Source organism: Falco rusticolus, chromosome 4 (assembly GCF_015220075.1).
Source record: "Falco rusticolus isolate bFalRus1 chromosome 4, bFalRus1.pri, whole genome shotgun sequence".
In the NCBI taxonomy this organism is placed as follows: domain Eukaryota; kingdom Metazoa; phylum Chordata; class Aves; order Falconiformes; family Falconidae; genus Falco; species Falco rusticolus.
In genome coordinates, this window is record NC_051190.1 from 93,700,564 (window position 1) to 93,716,678 (window position 16,115).

At 43.9% G+C, this 16,115-nt stretch overlaps 1 protein-coding gene across 1 annotated transcript in view; it reads left to right on the top strand.

Annotated features, from left to right (window-relative positions):
- Positions 1-15,650, top strand: part of NPSR1 (neuropeptide S receptor 1) — a 59,448-nt gene extending 43,798 nt beyond the window's left edge. The window contains exons 5-9 of the mRNA XM_037383845.1: positions 2,045-2,246; positions 12,173-12,249; positions 12,928-13,017; positions 15,108-15,288; positions 15,411-15,650. Coding sequence (XP_037239742.1) covers positions 2,045-2,246; positions 12,173-12,249; positions 12,928-13,017; positions 15,108-15,288; positions 15,411-15,504 — 644 coding nt within the window. The 3' untranslated portion in view covers positions 15,505-15,650. The remainder of the gene's footprint in view (positions 1-2,044; positions 2,247-12,172; positions 12,250-12,927; positions 13,018-15,107; positions 15,289-15,410) is intronic.
- Positions 15,651-16,115: the final 465 nt, after the last annotated feature.

A 16,115-nucleotide genomic window follows, 5' to 3' on the forward strand; every position in this document is an offset into this window, starting at 1 on the left:
AAAAAAAACCAACATAAAAACACCCTGCTTGTGAAGCAGCCAATTAACATTAGTCTGATTTAAAAAAAACTCTACTTACCTAGGCGCTATCAGTGCCCTGTAAGGCCCTTCAGAGTAGCAAGGGCATATTCTACCAAACACGAGGGATATTTAAAAAGAAGAATAAATGAGCATTGCAGTTAATATTTTATTAAACACAAAGATATAATACCGCTCTTGCCCAACCCAAGTTGCCCACTTCTCTTCAAATTAAGGGCTTTGCTGTACAGTGCAAAAAATAATGTATACTATCCAATTATGATTTTTTCCCCATAGAAATAGACAGGCGCGCCCCACTGAGGCTTGTATGTGTGCAGGTTAAGTAGCTAGCTCACAACTGAAAAGTCTGTCTTGTCAGGAAATATTTGTGAAACTTACTCTTAATATTCCTTTTGCTGAGCTTATTCTGTTATGCGCTGGGAAACTTTGCAGTTCTCCTTTGCCCGTGGAATATTTATAGACTTAATCTAACCCTCTCACTTATGTAGATGTCATCAGAGTTCCCTTAAGCCCTAGATTAGCAAGACCATATTTTGCTGAACGTGGGTAGCATTTAATAATGAGCAGGATAAGTGAATATTTGCAACTGATGTTTTATAAAGCATAAAATTACTTTTTGAATGTTTCGCCCACATGCTTTCATATTGCTCTTTGAGCTTCAAGGAGGAAAGACGTTCTTCTTGATATGCATAATTTAGAGTGATTTTCTATTTCACACGCAACCTTGGGTATTTTGTAGGACAATAAAGTATTTCAACACCAAATCTTCCCAGATCAAAAGATCTGTCCCCATCTGTTCCTCTTGCAGTTTGACTCGGGAGGAATAACTGCTTCTGGGAATCGCTGATACTCCACAGATCAGCCCTTTTTCCTCACAATTTTTGGCTGGAGCTATCTGGATTTTAGCTAGAAGGTGCAGGTTGTGGAAATGAAAGCCTCGGGGCTGTTTGCTCTGACCCACTGATTTTTAAAAAATCCCATGAGTGCCACCAGGCATCATTTGGTTTCCCACTAGTTTTCCCATTTGGCATTGGAGGAGGACAGAAGTCAAGGGGAAGCAGTAGCACAAACCTACCAAGCGTTTTGGGATCCTCTAGCTCCTGTTCTTCATCATGAGGTCCAGCAGGATCTCCTAGTTGGTGTCTGGTGGGGCAGGTACAACAGGGCTGAGCGCTTGAGCACCTCCCTCTGCCCTGTCTCAACATTAGCAGCCCACCCTTGGCATGGCTTGGGCACAGGCCCATCAACAGGAGATGGGTTTGGTCCCCACCACAATGCAGCAAAATGCAGGAGGTGCCCAGGCTCTCCAGGACCACGTTTCTTTGGGGCAGCAAAGTTGCAGCTGAAGTTAAAGGCAGCTGGCTGTGCAGTTGTGTGCTGATCCTCAACCCAGGCATTTTCTCTTTCCTGGCAGGCAATGTTTTGTGAGATTTCTTGATGCAAGTTGCATCAAATTTTTTCATTTCCATTCCAAGGAGGACATTTTCCCCACCAGTATATCCAGTACACTTTAATCTGGTTTATGTTTTAAGCAATGCTTCCCAGTCTCAGCCTTCCTCTGTTATCTGTAGCACAAGGGCTCCTTCTTTTCTGTCTCTGTGTCCTCCCACTAACCACCATTCTGCTGTGCCAGGGTAAGAGCATGCAGCAGGGCAGGCCTGTGGTCCATTGCATTTATTCATGACATTGTTTGGGTGGCACAGAGGAACCATTTACATCCCCTGTTTCTGACTTGCTGACCCTGGCCAGTGCCTTTCTCACAGCGTTTCAGATTCAATGGGCCCTGAGCATCTTTAAATAAAACATACAAAATACAAGCCTGTAGCAACATGACTGTTTATCACGAGAAAAGCATGAAATCCCCACTCTCCTTTGCAGTCTTTTCAACATCAGCCCACTGCAGCCCAAAATTCCCTTTCCTCACCTCTGCCTTTCCATCAGTCCTGCTACAGGGGACCGGTCACGCCAGCACCACTAACACCGTCTGTTTGACTCTGTTGCACAGAAAGACAGGCAAAAGTTCTGATTGGAGTGGCCTGGAGTCTCTCTTTCCTGTTTTCCATACCAACTCTGATTATTTTTGGGAAACGGCAGCTCTCCAATGGGGAAGTGCAGTGCTGGGCTCTCTGGCCTGATGACTCCTACTGGATACCCTACATGACGGTGGTGGCTTTCCTGGTGTACTTCATTCCTCTGATCATTATCAGGTAAGCCTGAACCGCAGTCAGCAGGCGTGTGGTGAAAGCTGTCAAGTGTGCAATCAGCTTAATGCTTTAATTTCTACTCATTCATTACAATTTCATTTCCACACTTGCCTTATAGTTGCTTCGGGTTTTATCACATAATGCACGGGTCGCTGTACTTGCCCTGGGTGTTCTCCGTGCCGGTATTAATAGCCAGAAACATTTTCTCTGAAAAAAGGACTGAATCTCTGAGTGTGTCCACTTATCTCCACAGCTTCAGGCTTGAAACATATCTTTATAAATCCAGTATGAATGTCTAGCTATTATGACAAAACACAGTTTTAATAAAAGAACAGGAAACCATACTTAATGTTAATTAAACTAAAATTAACTTAAAGTGCTCTCAAGCTTCATAGTACTAGAAGAGTGTTTCTTCACCAGGATGGAAAGAAATCTCCAAGTGTTTGAAGCTGCCAACCGCTCCTAAAATACAAGCAAATAAATTTATTCCCATTTTGTAATGGGAAACCTCCACTGCAAATATTTGAGACTATTTGCCCCAAATCACAAGGACAATCTGCAGCAGAGTCTATTTTAAACTGAGGTCAACCAATATCCCAAGACTGTGCTTAGTGAATTTTACTGCTTCCCTCTGGGGTCCTGCTATTAGCTGCTGTTAACCTAAAATTATCTAGCCATAAGAAACTACCAATGCAAAGGAGCAGTCAAAAACTGATGTGGAAGGGGGGTGAGGCTTCTTAAGTGTCTTGAAAGGCTGCTGGTGGCAGCGACTTGTTCTCCGAGCCCTTTCCTTTCTTTACCTTTCTTTACAAGGTTGCAATAGGATTTCTTGGTGTCCATCCCTTCTTCTCAGTGGCAAAGATGACTTGCTAGGACTCCTTTTTTTCACCTTAATTTGGTAACACACTGTTTGGGCTGTCAGTGAGGAGCTATGCGTGTATGTCCCTTGGACATCTCTCTTGGTCCATCTGCTTTGCCAGCAGGTGATGAGCCATGAGTGTCCATGAGCTTCCTGCTCATTAGCACCCCAAGTGAGAGCAGGGTGGGGAGACTGACCTTTTCTAGATGATGACAGGGCTGGCTACATAAGCTATATAGTAAAGGCCATGTCACGGATTTAGTTCCTTTCCAGCTGAGTTGTGCATTGAGGTTTCTTACTTGTTTAAGCGTGGAGATTAAGTTCTGCAGCTTCTAATGGCAACAAGTTGATCTCTGATACAATCAAAACCACATGGTGCCTGAACTCATCTATCTGACTTTTGATACGAATTCAACATTGACCAGTGCTGCTCTCTAGAGAGAAGGAACAATTTTTATACTTTGCTTATAACACATCAGTTTTCTAAGCCTTCCGTTTCTGTGCCAGATTGCACAGATATAACAAAAGCATGAGAATTTCTCCTTAAAGAAAGGATATGAGGGCAATAGAGAAAAACTACTTCAAGATTGTCCAACTGCTCTTCCTTCCCAGACAGGATCATTTCTCTTTGTATGTTTTCCTGTCTCTTAAAACCAGCCTGGTTTTAAATAAACCAAAAAATATTCTTGGGAATATGTAAATAAAAATGTGGGTGGGTCTGCAGTCCAGCCTAACAGCAAAAAAAAAAAAATAAAGACATACAGAACAGACAAAAAGTAATTTAACCGTGAAAAGCAATGGCACTAGAAAACTTGAGGCTGGCTTTTACTGTGAAAGGAGTTAGGAGTTTTTTTCAAGTAACCAGCGATCAGGAAATTCTAGCCAGCATCTTCAGTGCTTTAGGTAAAAGGCCCATAGCCTGTCTAGTTATCAGCCATTCCACAGGCATGTGAAGCATCTCTTTCAAAGATCAGCCACCTCTTTTTACATGGCATGTATACTATTTTGGCAAGGAAAGGCAAGTGACATAGCAATGAATTTTTCAGAGCTGCTGACTTTATGCTCCCCTCCTCCCTGCCAAAGGGAGATATTCAAACCAGATCAGCTCTGTGACTTGCTTTGCAGTCAATCCCCAGAAGCAAGAAGGCAATGAAGGCGCAAGGGGAAAGGAAAAGGCAGTGAAACCGGCAGTTCATGAGATTGCCCTGACAGCTGAGACACGGGTAAAGCATCCTAAAATTTTTGCAGCTTTAACCTTAAGCAACTTTCACACGAGAAGTTTATGGCAGGACTTAAAACACCGGCCTTGGAGGCACAGGGCAGAGCAGCGCCCGTGGCCTGCCCAAGCACATTCTGTCTTTCAGCGCATGCTAACACCAATGCTCCCATGCCCTTGCCAGCACAAGTCAAATTTTTGACAGGTCCTAAGTGGGAGGAAGGAAAGGGGGTGGCACAGGAAAGGATTTTTTGGTGCCCATTGATTTCTAGTAGTCAGTGACACTGTTTTCTTCAGAATAGAGAGGATTGTCTAAAATCACATGAAAAGAGGATTACCACTGTGGCAAGGTCACCAGAGACACGAATGAAATGCCATGCAGTTTGGGAAGAACTGGCTATTTTTTCAGAACAGTTTTTCAAGCTTCAAGCATACAGCTGAAGGTTGCAACTTCCCAGCTGATGTGTCTGTAAAATATGTCAACGTAGCCTCAAGGTGTGACATCTATTTCATTAAAATTTCTTGGCAGACCAGAAGTTTAAAGTTAATCCACCTGATGCGGCTGCAGCATATAAATAATCTGGTAAGAAGTTTGCAGCTAAAGAGTGGCAGGAATGGCTGTTAATGTCTGCAGGGACTCCATTTCTCTGCAAAAGTTTCGTTCCACTGAATTCTTTCAGACGCACAGTGGCTTTGATGACCAACGAGATGTTTTTTCATAAGGGTGAGTGACAGAGTTCAGGTACATGGTAGTTGTGTGTTACTCTGTCAAAAAATTAATTATAAAAATGACAGGTGTTACTTAGTAAACAAAAGAAGGCATTTTGTGAGGTTTGTTGGGGTTTTTTTTGTCTAATGGCTTTTAGCCGAAGATGTTGTCAAAAAAGGGCCACAACATAATGACGGAGAGACAATCCATAAATCTGCAACTGAAAAGTCAAGGCTCAGTATCTAAGAAGCCGGGAATATGAATAAACCAGAAGCCAAGGCAGACGCCACACTTACTGAGGAAGTGAGGCAGGGCGCACACAGAGAAAGAATAAAACCTTTTCTGCAATAATTCATTTTGTTTGCACAGCTACTTTATTTTCTCCACCAAAGCACTCTGATTTAGTTGCGTGGCAGGTGCCTGACGCAATGTGGGACACTGGCTGGTGGAGTTAATTCTTAATTAGTTCTGCCTCCTGAATCTGCTGAAAACCTAACCTCTAAAGCAAAGCAGTTCACTGATGACAGCACTTTTTCTGGCACAGTTCATCCGAAGTGCATACAAAGGATAAAATTTTACTTTTCAGGTGCAGGGCTTAATTCCATACTACATACGCCACTTCGGCTGAGCGCTTTTCATTCGCTACAGCCCAGGTACCATCATCTTTTAAGCTTCTCTCATCCATCCCTCAGCTCTCTCGGAAGAGCTGATTTCACATGTTCCTGACACAGCCTTCAACCACCTCACAGGAGCTGTGTTATTCATAACGCCGCAGCCCGTGGAATGAATTATTAAGCTGATAACCTTCTGCTCAGTCTGTAAAACCCATCCACCACCAAGCTAATCCCTCAAACACTGTGTGGGCAAACCCTATAGATTCCAAGCCAAAACACGAACCAGAAGAAAACAACAATCTGTTCCTTTTTTTTTTTTTTTTAAATGTCTATATGAAAAGGCAATCTATGAACAAAACTGCAACAGCCTGAAAGATCGAAATGCTTGAGGTCTGTTCCCACCGCTTCTTCACAACTGGAGAATCAGCAAACAGATATCAAACACCTTGTGGGTTTGTGGCGAGTTTTTTATCTGATTATAATACAAACGAGCAAGGCCTGAATAATGAAAAAGAGAATGAAAAGCTGTGATTAGATTTTTTTAACCCAAGTGTGTGGTTAGCTTTGAGAGCTGAGAAAAGGGGAGAATATTTGTTCTTTTCGTGTAAAAGCTCCCTCCCCTCCTCCCCACTGTCTCAGTGCCAGTCAGGGAGAGCCACAGATCCTGAATCACATTCTTCTTTACAGCACTTCAAAACTTGGTCTGTTCTTCCCTCCTATTTAGACTCATCTACCACTTTTTCTGCCGTTTATATCATCAACCTACCAAAATCCAGAAAATACAGAAAAAATAATTAGGCAGCCTGTTGTAATTAGTTCTTTCCTATTCTGGGACATCATCAGCTATAATCAAAGCCATTTCTCCTGTACAATATATGCCAAGCAGAGCTCAGACGGTATCTGTGATAGATTAATACCTCCGGGGCATTGCTGAACAGAGGTTAAATATGGGTCAAATCCAGATTACAGACTGCTCTCCTGGAAATATTTGCACCTGGGCCCCTCAGGTCCGGTGATGAGGAGATGGGAGAGCTGCTGGGTTCCCATTCTGTGTTGCTACTCTGTGCCAACGATTATATTCTGACACTTGAGTATTTTGAAATATATTGAGAAATTTGGAGTATTTTTTAGCTCTTATTCATGATCACCAAATACATTTTCTTATACTTTAACCTGATAAATGTAATATGTAGGCATTTACCTAATATAATTCCAAATTCAGATTAAAAAAAATTGCAAAAGCTCCTCTTGAAGCACAGAGAAAAAAAAATATCCATCTGCTGTTTAAAATCAAAACTCCAAGAAAACATTTGCTTTGGAGAACAGAAAAATAATTAGAAGAGAAAAAACAGAATCAGCTAAAATGAAAAATATGGAACTAAACCCAAGACATTGCAATGAAATAAAAAATTGATTAAATAAAAGGTGTTTGAATTAAATCAAATAAAGGAAATAAAAATAGCATTAATAAAAATACCAAAGGTCATCTTTTGAGCTTGATTCAGTGAGCACAATCATTTTTGCCTGCAATTTCCATTCATAAATAAAAAAGCCTAGGTCTTGCACGTATGTTCTAATATCTGCCTGTCTATTCACCCCTTACCCATGCTTACAATGGTTTGTTCAGATGAAGTTACATGTACCTATTGTCTTTGGATAAATAGTGCTGTAAATTAGCTACCATAAAACATAACGCAGCTGCATCACTTTGCACAAATAAAGTACAAGGAACAATAGGCAATGCTGGATGATAAATATGAGCAATTAGCAGGGAGCTTAAGTGTACTCTTTGCCGTGGTAAAGTTTCATTTTACTAGCAAATACTGAAGTTGGGTGGGATGCTAGCATAATGCAATCATTTATTTTTAAAAAAAATTAAAAGTCTGTGTTTGAAGAGTGGGCAGACCTATAATTCTCATGTTTTTTAATATCAATACATAGCTATACCAGCAGACATTTTATTTTCCAAAACAAAAGTAATCTATGAATTAAAAACAAAGATGGACTGTTCATGGTAGCATTATGTATGACTGACCATGAGTGAGTTAGTTACACGGACAAGAAATGCTGTATTTACCAATGGGGCCATATTAAACAACATCATTAACAGATAACATGCTACAATGAACATGTATCTTAGTCCTTCAGAATCTGGATCAAGCCAAAATGTTTTTGGAGGTGCAATAAATGTCATTTGCTGAGATACACCTGCAGTCCGAACCATATTCTTGTATTTTCCTGACATGTCTCCAGATAACGCATTTTATCAGGGCTATAAAAATAGCTGCATTTTCAGATCAACAGCATGTCCTTTCTACCATGGAATCATAGAATCATTTAGGTTAGAAAAGACCTGTAAGATCAGCAGGTCCAACTGTTAACCCAGGACTGCCAAATCCACCACTAAACTATGTCCCTAAGCACGGCATCTATGTATTTTGTGAATGCCTCCAGGGATGGTGATTCCACCCCCTCCCTGGGCAGCCTGTTCCAGTGCTGGACCACCCTTTCCACGAGGAAATGTTTCCTAACATCCAGTCTCAGCCTCCACTGGCACAGCCTGAGGGCTTTTCCTCTTGTCCTGTCCCTTGTTACCCGGGAGCAGAGACCGAAACAACACACACACACACCCACCCCCCCCACCCCCTCCCTGCCTACAGGCTCCCCTCAGGCAGCTGTAGAGAGCAACAAGGTCCCCCCTGAGCCTCCTCCTCTCCAGGCTGAACCACCCCAGTGCCCTCAGCCACCCCTCATCAGACCTGAGCTCCAGACCCTTCCCCAGCCCCGTTGCCCGTCTCTGGACACGCTGCAGCACCTCAACGTCCCTCTTGTAGCGAGGGGCCCAAAACTGAACACAGGATTTGAGGTGCAACCTCACCAGTGCCCACTGCAGGGGGACGGTCACTGTCCTGGTCCTGCTGGCCACACTGTTTCTCATACAAGCCAGGATGCTGTTGGCCACCTTGGCCACCTGGGCACACACTGTTAGTTCATGTTCAGCAGCTGTCGACCAGCCACACATGCACACACCCCACCCCGGTCCTTTCCCGCCAGGCACTTCCCAGCCGCTCTGCCCCAGCCTGCAGCGCTGCCTGGGGCTGGTGTGACCCAAGTGCAGGACCCAGCACTGAGCCTTGCTGAACCTCATACAACTGGCCTCGGCCCATGGATCCAGCCTGTCCAGATCCCCCTGCAGAGCCTCCTGCCCTCAGGCAGATCAACAACCCCCCCCAGCCTGGTGTCATCTGCAAACTTACTGAGGGTGCACTCGATCCCCTTGTCCAGATCCTCAGTAAAGATATCTATCCTGTGGTCTTCAAAGCCTGAGCAGCTCCTTCTCAAAAAGGCTTGGAATATTTTTCCATCCAGGCTTCACTGCTCCACCTCAGCTCTTTCTTCCCTATCCTTAGTCTCTCATCTGCAAATAATAGGCCACAAAAACTCATATAGTATTTTAATATCATAGCATGCATTAAGATGACTGCATAGTCCCCAAGAATCCCCACTGAAGGCTGGAAGACAGCGCACTACACACAGAGACAAGGAAACCTGACAACACCTGGACCTAACAAACTGTACATCACATCTCCTCGTGCTTTCAGTGGAGACAAGGGCAAGGAGCATGCAGGCATGTTACATGTGTTGGAAAACTAGTTCTGTGGCAACGTGCATGGTGTGCTTTTACATCTTGGCAGTGAAGACTGAGCAGCTTGATGTCAAGAGGAAGGAAACAGAGATTACAATACGGTCAGAATGGTGCAGACCATTGCCAACACCCTCTTGTCCACCTGAATACCAGTTGTCATCTGTCATCCGCTTCTCTCTGCTTATCTGACACTTCATTTTCCATCAAGTGGGAATTTCTTCCCACCCTTTGAGATGTCACCAACCGCCATGTCCTTCTCCAGCTGCATTTTACAGATAGGAAGAAGCTACAAATGCATTCTGGAAAAAAACTGCTTTTCCCCTATAAGAAAAAGACAACTTCTGTTCTTTAAGTGCTCTCTTTTTATTGTTGTGGCTTTGAAACCCATGTGCAGACGCCTTTTCTGATGTTAAGCTTTGGGTGACATATTTCTGGAAAGTCCAGTTTCTTAGCTTCATACCAACATAGCTGGGAAAAAAAGAAAGATTAGGTACTAATAAGATCTGGAGTCCCAGAGAGATCAAAGTATAAAGGCATAATTGTGGCTGGCAGAACTGTTGCTGGGAAGCGTACCCAGCATGACAAATGACTCGTCTTTCCTGACACCCACCCTGAGCCTCTGGTCCCCTCCCGATAAGGAAGGCTCCAGTGGATCCAGCTATAGAAAAAAGAAAGATGAACAGAAGCAAAACCACTGGTACAAATCCATTCTGTTGGCAGCACTTTAGAAGCCACCGGATTAAACCAGGAATTAAACTTTCCCCTGGCCTTCTAAAAATTGAGGATTCAAATGAAACAGCATCTAATCTCATATGTGAAATGCCAAGTGAAGAAGATAGCTGCTATAACTGCATCTGGTGGAAGGGATGCTCCTACCAGGCTCTGCAGCCAAGAGGGCAGGATTTCTGGGGTCAAAGGGAAGGCAAGTGAGGAGCCTGACTTTGTAATTCAATCCTTTTGGCACTTGGCTGGAAGTAGGGAGTCTGAGTATTTTGGCTATGGAGTTAAGCTCCTTTGTCCTGGTGTTTAGGCAACTCTGAATGTGTCCTACTGGGCACACGCAGGTCTGCATCAGGGGGGATATTGTTTCAACTGCAAATAAAAAGGTCAGGCTAGAGATAGCAGGCTAGGGAGAAAATAGAAAAAAGTCTTTTAGGAGCTGCCTGGAAATTTTCTTGAGACGACAACAATTGTCATTATGGTGCATTCTTATTCATTGGAACAGTCAAAGGAGAAATGATACATGAATTTTCCACCATTGTCAGTACAAAGTACAAAAGAACTCTCAAGTGCACCAGCTGATAAATAAACAGGTTCTTGAAAAGCCAGGAGATAAAAGGAAAATGTTCAAGTCAGCTGGGAGGCATGCTGGACCTTTGAAGGGATTAAGGAGGGCAAGCCAGGGTCTGCGGCAGATGCATGCAAAGCCCTCACTGGGCAAGTACACTACTGCTCTGCAGCACAGCCCAGGCTGCACGCTGCATCTCCAGCCCTCACCTATCGAGCCTGGAAACCAGATGGCTCAAACTTCCATAGAAAAGAAGCCTCCAAGGCACACAAATACTGCCTTTGCAAGTGTGTCTAGGAATCACGGGTGCTGTAGGAAAGGCTTGTGTATCAGTCTGAAACCTCTAATAAGAATAACATCTCTTCTGATAATAAAAATAAATCACATGATAGTAGGACACATTTTAGTCTCATCTTTATCTGAAATAATCTCCCTAGCTGCATCTTTTTCACAGACTCACTCCTGAGGTCTATGGCAATTAACGGTCAGGCTGCCCCAGGCCCCCCAAATCACCACTGTGTATTGCAAACAGCACACGATGGCTTCTCTTACAAGGTTTGGTTTTTACATCAGGAAAACATGGCAACCTGAGTCCATTATCTGAAATAATCTTAAATCATTTTTGTATTCTATAGCAGACTAAAAGGTAAAACACCAGTACGCTTAGTGATTTTTAACTGGACGTTATGCACGCTTGCAGGAGAAAAGGCAGACAGAGCAAGGCCTTGTATTTTTTTTTTTATGTAAACTGCTGAAAAGGTAACATCGTCATCCAGGATGTGGGTTCAAACTGCTCTTCAGCTTGAAGGAATTATTTTTACCTGTTCTATATTAAATAAAAAGAATTCTGGATTTCTTATCACCATGGGAAAAGTCATAACCACCCGAGGGCACTGCGGACTAGGACACTTTTCATCTTTCCCATTGAAAGTATATGTATATTCCCCTCTAAACATGCAAATTGCAGTGGATCTAGTTTTGAATCATCTAACTCTTCCCACCTACCTGATACTTCTGTCCTTCTCTATTTCCATCCCAGGACCTTGAGACCTGAAAGTGACCACCACGATATTTAACTGCATTTCTCATGGATCTTGCCCCTGTTGAATTCCTCAGGATACCGTTTTATTCATCAGCTTCATACTCACAAAGTAACATCAAAACAGAAGCATACACACAGCAAAACCAGATCCCTCCCTTTGCCATTTCAGGCTGTTGGCCTGGGGCTGGTAGCCAGGCAGATTTGGCCTCAGCTAGCTCCAAATCCCCAATAAGCTCTTGCCTGTGAGATCTTGGCCAAATCACGGCATTCCTCCGAGCCTCAGATCTGGCATCTGCAAAGCCAGGACAATGATAACGACTTCCATGGTGAAAGCTCTTCAGAACTGCTTCTGAAAAGTATTACAGAAGAGTTATATTTTATTATTGTTGTTGTCATTATTATTACTATTATTATTACTATTATTATTCCTGTGCAGTCTCATTATCTCTACGAGCTCCTTACACATAGATAAACGTATTCATTGAGCACGAACCTCTGAGATGTCAGTTAAACTTACAGTGTCTAATAATACCAATGACTCTCTCCCTTCTGTAGTGTCATATACTCAATCGTGATACGAACCATCTGGATGAAGAGCAAAGCTCAGGCTGTCATCATATCCAGCTGCCCTGGTGAGTCTCAGCACACACGTGTCTCCAGCCTCGTGATTCAAATCCAGCCGGTCCCCCAAATCCAGAAATGCCTGGACACACAGTGTCGTGTTGGGGCCCCATCACTGCGGTGGGAATGGGGTTTCTGTAATTGCTCATTTGTAACTCTTTTCTGCATTATTTACCTTCTTTCCTTTGACACTAAATCCCCTTTAAAGGAACAACGGAAAACATCTGTAAGAAAATAATTTAAAAGTTAAAGATCCTTATTCTAGAGCTCAAAATCCCTATTCCCAGAACTCTGCCCATTTCCAGAATGATTTTCCTCTAGCATATACTTAGATAACACTTTTTCTGGGTTTTCACATGCCCTTGCAAGTCTGGATTTTTATCAAGATCAGAAATTCCTGGCTATGGAAAGCCATAAAACAAGCTGGGTTTTCCACTCCAAGACCACAAACGCCACATTGCTTCAGAAAGATATCTTCTGCTTACATTTTCCCCTTTAGAATTTGGGTGGCTCAGGTTTTGAGTGTCCAACTTGAGCAGGCTTGCAAGTGTCTGAATTTCAGCAGCTCCTGAGCCCTTGCCTGACACCGGGAGGGATGGGCTTTGTTGCTGTCCTGTCTGTGGCATTACACACTGGCACATGCACACACCAACCCTGCTCTTTTACTAGCCAAACTGTTCTTTCCCCAGGTGGTAAAACCTCTGCTGGCTACACCAGTCGTGGGTTCATATCCAGGGCGAAAGTGAAAGCGATCAAGTACAGCATCGTAATTATCCTTGGTAAGTGAAAAGCCCCACAGCGGTAGCTAGGGAGGATTGCTGACGTTGGGAAGCTGGTTTTCCTCAGCTCCCTCCGTCATCAGCAGATGAAGTGCAGTAGATGGCTCAGAGTAGGACCTGTACTTAGACTCCCTGCTTCGCCTTCTTGTCCTTTCCCTCTCCTCTAGCTGATAAACTCCTATTTTAGGCATCTGACATAAGCTTCAAATGAAATTACATGCACAGCCCCTCATGTGCATAAAGAAGGTGAAGGAGGGATATTGCCCAAAAGGAACAAAGGAAGGGGTCCTCTCCTTCCCAAAAGATTTGGCGACTGAGTTGTCTTTTAGGCTTGGAGACTATGTACAGCATGTTAGGTGCTGGGGAGAGGAAGGAGAGGTGAGGGATGCAGAGCAACTGACTCTGATGTCACAGGTGTGTTGCCTGCTGAGGTGGGAAGAACAAGCTCTCCTTTCCTGACTGGGCAGCAGATGACTCAGTGCAGGTGCTCTCCGTCTCCCAGGGAGATGACATTATTCTGATGGAATTAGGAGGCTGACATTCTATCTCAATAAATAAAGGCAGCGTCGCACAGGGCTTGTGATTAGCTGCCAGCGACAGGCAGGAAGGCGACCGAAGCTATTTATTCCCAAGGGCCAACAGCTCACCCCTACCAGTGAAAAAGATCGCTTCTCTTGCCGACACTACACAAAAATCAGATTGGATGATATTGTGATAATAGCTACTACTGAGGTGCTTTGCTCACTGTTTAGTGGTAGCGTCTGCAGACATGAGAGAGGCTGATGTAATTCATGCTTTTCAGAAGCCCAAGAACAGCTTCTCTGTGTCTGAACTTTCCTGCGTGGCAATCAGAGAAAGCTTTTGCCTGAAACAACTACTATTGCAATGCCATCAGATGTTAAGGGCTCACCTGGATGCTCAGTATTTCAGAAGGGCTTGATAATATTAGGCAGCCAGCATTGCTTGGTGTGCAAACAGATGAAGGCACCGAACATTCATGGATTTTTCTAAAGCCACTTAAAGTTCTGCGTAATCAGTGTTATGCTCCATACACTGACACCGTATTGCTCTTTTGCTGGAATCTGTGCATAGATGTTACCAGCTTAGTTACTATAGAGGGGAGTTTACCTCTTCCTTGCACGTTCAGTGAGCACTCAGCTAACTGCCAACAAAGAAATACTGATCAGTATGACAAGAAAGCAAACATGAGGTTGCTGCTGTCCCGTTTGGGTCAGGGAGAGATCCTGTGTCTGATTTCACAGATACCTGTACATTTTTAACCCAGATACTTACAGCTTAGTTGAGCGAACTGCCTGTCCCACCGTTTCTATGTAAATCTCGAATCAAAAGTCTTTGTGAAAGGAGATGACAGAAATCCGTGAGGGGCAAAATTTATTCCCTGTGCCTGCAAATAAGGGTAGATCTGTGGCATTTTTAATTCTAGCATCTCTGAACAAAAGCAGGGGCTATGAACAACGCAGTCCCCTCTTCCCTTCCCCAAGCTTATCTCTTAAATTGCAGTACAGGAATTAGTGTCCTCCTGCACACCCTTTGTACGCAGCACCACCAGCCAGCATGCCAAATGACATGTTGGTCTGCCATAACGTGGTGTGAAAGGGTGTAATTCCTTGCTCCTGGGTGTCTAAAAGCCTTTTTTAATAGGTGGCTGTGAGGGGCAGTGCTGTCACAGAGAGGCAATTTGGTGGTGTGTACATTTAGATTGGCTGCTCACTCAGGGGACCATTAAAAGAGCGCTTCACTATAACTGATGATGCTTTAACTGGCTACCTATTTACCCTTTATGTGTTGTGTAGTGTTCAAAACTGTCTCGATATATCTAGAGGGAGCACTCTAAACACTTAAAGGAGCACACATAATATATTTTATGGGCATTCAAATAAAAATAAAGACAAATAAAAGCACAATCTAATAACTATTCTCTTAAATAAGACCCTGAATAGGGAGAGATTTCTTTTTTGCATGAACAAATATTTATGTGTTTTGCCAGTCTCTCAATGCGTGTGTGATTACCTCCCTAAATAGCTAAACTATCTAATGTCAAGCTGTTCCTCTCTCTGCCTCTCTTCCAGCATTTGTTCTCTGTTGGAGCCCTTATTTTCTGTTTGATATCCTGGACAACTTCAACATACTCCCCGAGACCAAAGAGCGCTTCTATGCATCTGTGATCATTCAGAACCTACCAGCCTTGAATAGTGCCATCAACCCCCTCATCTACTGCCTCTTCAGCAACCGCCTCTGCCCCCCTTTTGAGTATTGCTCCTTTACCGTCACTCTGACTACCCCTAAGAAGGGAGGGAACACATAAACACAGTTCCTAACCTGACTACCTATTTTCCCCTGGTTTAACTCTGACCGTTCCTTATTTTCTTTAGGGAAAGAAGAACTCGAAGGCTGGGGGGCACTTTCCGGGACAGGTGCAATGGAGGGCAGGAGATGCAGGTCCTGTCCAAACCAGAATACATCTAGCACAGCTGATGCTCCACAAAGGCACACCGTGACCTGTGTCTAGGAAAGGAAAGGTTCCCAACGAGCCCTGTGCATCGTGAGCAGACGGACACCGACTGGCAAGACCCCACGCCTTGCTGCTGTCGAGCAGCCCATGTATTTTGGATCGGCACCGCAGCCTCAGCAGCTGCATGCTGCAAGTGCTAAATCAGTAAAGGGGTTTGCATGCCACCATTGTGAAGACTTGCCTTGGCACACTGGTTTTAAGCAAGCTGTAATACATATATGTACTCCAAACTTCAAAAAGCAATGTAAATGGTGTCTAGTCAGTCTTCTCTATTTTTTCAGGAGCCACTAAAAGCCATCTACTGCACTGTCCAGCTCACATAACTGATAGAGGATTCACAATTACAGAGCAAGGACCCTGCTTAAAATTAACACACAGGCACTTTTCCAATGAGAACACACGACCGTCACACTATGTAATTATATCTGGGTTTCATGCACAACCGCTTACAAAGCAGTACCCAGAGAAGAGGGGACTGAGGGGCTGGGTTACTGCCTCCCACCCCTTCTGGTCCCACTTCTCAGCTCACACCAATGCTCCCAGCTGCACCGGTCCTGCTGTCGCC